General features: G+C 57.2%; 1 protein-coding gene across 4 annotated transcripts; it reads left to right on the plus strand.

Moving 5' to 3' along the window:
* Nucleotides 1-262: 262 nt before the first annotated feature.
* On the plus strand, nt 263-6,052 carry OPRL1 (opioid related nociceptin receptor 1). Of its 4 annotated transcripts, XM_065893411.1 has the most exons (5): nt 378-495; nt 570-583; nt 1,165-1,184; nt 5,067-5,422; nt 5,529-6,052. In XM_065893411.1, exons 1-5 carry the CDS (start codon nt 378-380, stop codon nt 6,050-6,052), a joined length of 1,032 nt encoding a protein of 343 aa, XP_065749483.1. The 4 variants fall into 4 exon arrangements, with proteins under 4 accessions (XP_065749481.1, XP_065749482.1, XP_065749483.1 ...); XM_065893409.1 differs by lacking the exons at nt 570-583; nt 1,165-1,184 and having other exon boundaries at nt 263-495; XM_065893410.1 differs by lacking the exons at nt 570-583; nt 1,165-1,184 and having other exon boundaries at nt 263-480.
* The last annotated feature ends 503 nt before the right edge of the window (nt 6,053-6,555 follow it).

The raw sequence follows: 6,555 nt of genomic DNA on the forward strand, positions 1-6,555 counted from the left end.
TGGGTGGACACATCCCGCTGTGTAAGCGCATCCCGTGTGGGAGCGCGCAGGCCGGCTGAGACTGTGTCCCTGTGTCTGCACGTGTGCCCCGTCCCCGGCATCCACGTTTGCGTGTCTCCGCGTGCCCGGCGTGTGTGTGTATGTGTGTGCACACGCACGTGCCTCCGTGTCTGTGGCCTGGGGCTGGGTGGGTGCTGGGTGCTGCGCTCACATGTCCCTGTGCCTCCCCAGGTACCGTGGGGCTTTGCGTGCAGGGCGGGGCATGGAGTCCCTCTTCCCTGCCCCGTTCTGGGAAGTCCTCTACGGCGGCCACCTGCGGGGCAACCTGTCTCTCCTGAGCCCCAACCACAGCCTGCTGCCCCCGCACCTGATGCTCAATGCCAGCCACGGCGCCTTCCTGCCCCTCGGGCTCAAGGTCACCATCGTGGGGCTCTACCTGGCTGTGTGCATCGGGGGGCTGCTGGGGAACTGTCTCGTCATGTATGTCATCCTCAGGTAGGCTGGGCATCCCCCCCCCCCGCCCCCCGTCTCCCACCGGTGGGTCCCGAGCAGCTGCGGAGGGCATGGAGCAGGGGCTGCTCTGGCAGCCTTGGCACGCGGGTATCTCCCACCCTCTGTTCAATTCCTGGCCCCCTGTCACTGGGCAGGGTCAGTCCTGAGGCCCCGGTGGCTCAGCTCCTGAGGGCCGAGGCACTTGGCTGGGGGAGAGGGAGAGGCAGGGTCCAGTCCGGGTGTGGGAGCAGGCGCAGCTCTGTCCCAGATGGAGCGCCACCCTGACTCCTGAGAGATGACGCTCCATCTGAGCCGTGCGCCAGGCTCCCAGCCAAGCTGCCGCGTGAGGACCTCACGGGCCCCACAGTGATCCCGGAAGGCAGCTCTTGTCGGCGTCGTCCGGGTCCGGTGCTGGGGCAGCTTCACGAAGCCCCTTCCTCAGCTCCGGGGCTCCGTGTTCACCGCTGGTGTTTGGGCCGATTCCGGCATTTGCTGGCGCTCAGAATGGGAACGCTTGTGGGGTCAAGGATGGCAGCCGCGCTGCTGGGGGGACGTAATGGGGGATGGTGTGGGGACGTTGTGGAAGGATGGCTGAGACAGTATGAGGGGACAGCATAGGGAAACAAAGTGGGTAGAGCGTGGGAGAGAGCGTGGGGACAGTGTGGGGGACAGCGTGGGGATGGCATGGGGAGGTAGAATGGGAAGAGCATGGGGGGAACGTGGGGACAGGGTGGGAATAGCGTGTGGGGATGGCATCGGGACGGTGTGGGGACACACGCACGCGTGCACACATGTATGTGCACGCACGCACGTGAGCGTGTAAATGCGTGTGCACACGAGTGTGCACCCGTGTGGGCGTGCGCATACTGCACCTTGTACACACATCTGTGCGCATGGACACAATACGTGCGAGCACGTACATGTTTGTACATGTATCTGAGTGTGGGCATGAATGCGCGAGTGTGAACGCACACGTGTGCGTGTGGGCACACACGAGTGCTTCCTGTGTGTGTACACACGCCCTTGTGGCTGTGTCCGTGAGTGCATGTGTGTAAGCATGCCCTCGTACATTTGTACGTGCTGGTGTGTGTCGTGTGTGTGCTCAGACAAGGGGCTGCGAGGAGCAGCTGCCCTTCCCCCAGTGCTGACCCCGGGGTACTAGACTCACGTGCCCCTTCGTGGCTGGAGGGTGTGCTATGGGTGAGAAATGTGGGTGGGGGTGGGCTTGTTCCTCCTTCCGGTTGTGAGTGTTTCTCGTGGGGTCTCTCCTCTGCGCGGGGGCATCAAAACCCTCAGAGGCACGTCTTGATCAGAGCGGAGAGGGGAGGTCTTCTTGCCCACGAGCAGTCCCCACGGAGAGTGGTGCCTGGGACCTGCTGTGAGCACGCCGGGCTCAGAGGCAGAACGATGTGTTCTGAGCCGTGGCACGGGGTGGACTGCCTCGGTGGTCAGAAGCACCCAGTTCCAGTCCCGGCTCTTTTTTTACAGGCAACGTTTTAAAAGTAGTTTTAGGTTCACGGCAAAATTGAGGAGAAGGTACAGCGGTTTCTCATATAGTCCCTGCCCTGCCCTCCCCTCTCCAGGCATAATCTCCCCCATTATCCACATCCCCACCAGAACAGTACATTTTCACAACCGATGAACCTACCTTGATACATCGTAATCACCCCAAACCCATAGTTTACCTTAGGGTTCCCTCTTGGTGTACTTGGTACTTTCTATGGTTTGGACAAATATATAATGGTGTGTATCCACCATTACAGCAGCACACCGAATAGTTTCACTGCCCTCAAAATCCTCCGTGCTCTGCCTGTCCATCCTTTTCCACCTCCCAACCCCTGGCAAACACTGATCTTTTTACTGTGCTCGTAGTTTTGCTTTTCCAGAATGTGGAATCATACAGTCTGTAGCCTTTTCAGATTGGCTTCTGTCACTTAGCAGTACGCATGTGAGGGTCCTCCATGTCTTTTCATGGCTTGATAGCTCACTCCTTTTAACTGCTGAATAATATTCCATTTTCTGGGTGAGCCACAGTTTATTCATCCACCTACTGGAGGACATCCTGGTTGCTTCCAGGTTTCAGCAACTATGAATAAAGCTGCTATAAACATCCGTGTGCAGGTTTTTATGTGGATATATTTTCAGCTCCTTTGGGTAAATATCTAAGGGTGGGTGATTGCTGGGTCTTATGGTAAGAGCCTGTTTTGTAAGAAAATGCCAAGCTGTCTTTCAAATAGCTGTGCCTTCTGACGCCCTCACCAGCATTTAGTGGCGTCAGGGTTGCAAATGTTGGTCATTCTAATAGGTATGTAGTGGTATCTCGTTGTTTTATTTTATTTTATTAAAAAAAATTTTTTTTTTTTTGGCTGCGTTGGGTCTTCGTTGCTCTGCGCGGGCTTTTCTCTGGTTGCGGCGAGCGGGGGCTACTCTTCGTTGCGGTGCACGGGCTTCTCATTGCGGTGGCTTCTCTTGTTGCAGAGCACGGGCTCTACGGCGCAGGGTCATTAGTTGTAGCGCACGGGCTTAGCTGCTCCGCGGCACGTGGGATCTTCCCGGACCACGGCTCGAACCCGTGTCCCCTGCATTGACAGGCGGATTCTCATCCACTGCGCCACCAGGGAAGTCCTCACTGTTGTTTTAATTTGCATTTCTCTGATGACATAGGTGGAGCATCTTTACATGTGCTTCTTTGCTGTCTGTATGTCGTCTTTGCTGAGGGTCTGTTAAGGTCTTTGGTCCATTTTTAACCAGGCTGTCTGTGTTCTTATTGTTGAGCATTAGGAGTTCTTCGTGCATTCTGGACAGCAGTCCTTTGTCAGATGGGTCTTTGGCAAATCTTTCCTCCTGTCTGTGGCTGCTCTTCTAGTTCTCTTGACCCACTTTTCCTTTACCAGCTCTGTGGCCTTGAGAAGACCATTTAGATCCTCTGAGCCTGAATGTCCTCCTGTGCAGACTGGGCATCAAAATAGCGCTTCTGAATCTTAAATGAGTTAAAATCCAAGTGAGGAACTTGGCACAGGCATCTGCCGTCATCACTGTCCTTGTTATTTTGTCACGATTAAGGCCTCTTTGAGCTTATTCTTAATCTCTCTTAAGAGGCAGAAAGAAACCCCAGATTCCTTCATGGCAGCTTAATTGACATGGAACATTGTTGTCTCTGGTGTTGCCACCGTCACCACCACCACCATCACCACCACCACCACCACCATCACCACGATCATCACCACCACCACCATCACCATCACCACCATCATCACCACCACCACGATCATCACCATCACCACCATCACCACCATCACCACCATCACCATCACCACCATCATCACCACCACCACGATCATCACCATCACCACCATCACCATCAGCACCACCACCACCATCACCACCATCATCACCATCAACAGCACCATCACCACCACCATCACCACCATCATCACCATCACCACCATCACCACCATCAGCACCACCACCACCATCACCACCATCATCACCATCAACAGCACCATCACCACCACCACCACCATCACCACCATCACCATCAGCACCACCACCACCATCACCATCAACAGCACCATCACCACCACCACCATCACCATCACCAGCACCATCGCTGTCACCACCATCACCACCACTGTTGCTAGCACCATCTCCACCACCACCACCACCACCACAATTACCACCACCACCACCACCACCACCATCACCACCATCACCACCACCACCACCATCAACAGCACCATCACCACCATCACCACCATCACCACCACGACCACCATCACCACCACCACCATCACCACCACCACCACCACCATCATCACCACCACCACCATCATCACCACCACCACCACCACCATCACCACCACCACCATCACCATCACCAGCACCATCGCTGTCACCACCATCACCACCACTGTTGCTAGCACCATCTCCACCACCACCACCGCCACCATAATTACCACCATCACCACCACCACCACCATCACCATTATAACAACTATTAATTCATTTAGCAGGTAGTTATTAAGCACCCACAATTTCTCCAGACCCATGCCAGGTTCTTGCATACAATCAGACCCCGTTAACATCTGTCCCATCCCTGCCACCATTTCCTGTTTCGGTTGCTAGGCAACAGTGAGGCCTGGTTTGGTGTGCTCTTCCAGATTCTGGAGCCCTGGAAACCTCTGGTGGTGGAAGGGCCAACATTTTGGTCCAAGAAGGGTCTTGGGGGAGACTTGAAAGGGAGGACGACAGGTTCTTTGTCTTATGAGTCCTGTTTCTGCTCTCATGCAGGGTCAGGCAGACACTCTGCTCCCCCCACCCCACACCCATCTTTTCCAAGGCAGGCAAGTCTTTAGGCTGCGAACCATTTTTTGTGTGCTGTAAGTACCTGAAGAATTTGTTAAAATACTTGCCTTCAGGCTCCATGGCATTGGGCTGGGCCCATGAACCTACATTTTAGCAGGGGGCAGAGTGGGTGCCCCCTGTGATGGCCAAGAGGAAGGGCCCCTTGCCCTTCGCTGCCAGGTCTGCCAAGGTGGCCAAATGAAGCCTCTTCCTCCCTGTCCTCTCTGCAGACACACCAAGATGAAGACAGCTACCAACATTTACATCTTTAACTTGGCCCTGGCGGACACTCTGGTGCTGCTGACCCTGCCCTTCCAGGGCACAGATGTCCTCCTGGGCTTCTGGCCATTTGGGAATGCCCTGTGCAAGACGGTCATCGCCATTGACTATTACAACATGTTCACCAGCACCTTCACGCTGACTGCCATGAGCGTGGACCGCTACATAGCCATCTGCCACCCCATCCGTGCCCTTGACGTCCGGACATCCAGCAAGGCGCAGGCTGTCAATGTGGCCATCTGGGCCCTGGCCTCCGTTGTCGGCGTTCCCGTTGCCATCATGGGCTCAGCACAGGTTGAGGATGAAGGTCAGTGCGGGGGACCCTCCTCCCCAGTGCCACGCTGCCCTGGCTCTGGGTGGCTCTCTCCCTGCCCACCTGCCCACCTGCCCTGACCCTGCTTCTCTCCTTGCAGAGATTGAGTGTCTGGTGGAGATCCCCACCCCGCAGGACTACTGGGGCCCCGTGTTTGCCATCTGCATCTTCCTCTTCTCCTTCGTCATGCCTGTACTCATCATCTCCGTCTGCTACAGCCTGATGATCCGGCGGCTGCGAGGCGTCCGCCTGCTCTCAGGCTCCCGTGAGAAGGACCGGAACCTGCGGCGCATCACGCGGCTGGTGCTGGTGGTGGTGGCTGTGTTCGTGGGCTGCTGGACGCCCGTCCAGGTCTTTGTGCTGGTCCAAGGGCTGGGCGTGCAGCCAGGCAGTGAGACCGTGGTGGCCATCCTACGTTTCTGCACGGCCCTCGGCTATGTCAACAGCTGCCTCAACCCCATCCTCTACGCCTTCCTGGACGAGAACTTCAAGGCCTGCTTCCGCAAGTTCTGCTGTGCGCCCACCCTGCGCCGGGAGATGCAGGTGTCAGACCGCGTGCGCAGCATCGCCAAGGATGTGGCTCATGCCCGCAAGACCTCTGAGGTGGTGCCACGGCCGGCATGACTAGGCGTGGACCTGCCCATGGTGCCCGTCAGCCCGCAGAGCCCATCCACACCCAACACGGAGCTCACCCAGGTCACCGCTCTCTAGGCTGACGTGCAGCTGTGCGTCACCAGCCTCCACGGGCCACCCTGTGGCCTCGGAGGGTCTGGTGACATCATGGGACAGGTCAGAGCATTAGGGCTGCCCTCGAGGCCCTGGTCATACTAAAGCCGCCCTCCTAGTGGAGGGCGGGGAGGGGGTGCAAGGACTCACTGCTGAGCATGCCCGGCCAGAGCCACCCCGGCACTGCCAAGCTTCATGGACCGTTCTGGCCTCTCCCCTGCTGCATCCCTCTCCGGGTAGGCACACAGCCGGAAGCGTGACAGCGGCTGTACAGCCTTCCCACGTGCCCCTCGTGCTGTGTGCTGTCTGCATGGACCCTTGCAGTGTCTCCTCTGGGCAGCTGGATGGGCCAGGCGCTGCCTGGAGAGTCCAGTGGGCATCCCTGGGCAGTGGGACTCGCC

The sequence above is a fragment of the Phocoena phocoena genome, chromosome 15 (genome assembly GCF_963924675.1).
Source record: "Phocoena phocoena chromosome 15, mPhoPho1.1, whole genome shotgun sequence".
NCBI lineage: Eukaryota > Metazoa > Chordata > Mammalia > Artiodactyla > Phocoenidae > Phocoena > Phocoena phocoena.

What these genes read in the sequence shown, in the direction of transcription:
- OPRL1 (XM_065893409.1), top strand. Translation starts at nt 263, where the DNA reads ATGGAGTCCCTCTTCCCTGCCCCGTTCTGGGAAGTCCTCTACGGCGGC. An exon ending in GTCATGTATGTCATCCTCAG is followed by an intron (nt 496 to 5,066) that starts GTAGGCTGGGCA and finishes TCCTCTCTGCAG; the next exon opens with ACACACCAAGATGAAGACAG. An exon ending in AGCACAGGTTGAGGATGAAG is followed by an intron (nt 5,423 to 5,528) that starts GTCAGTGCGGGG and finishes CTCTCCTTGCAG; the next exon opens with AGATTGAGTGTCTGGTGGAG.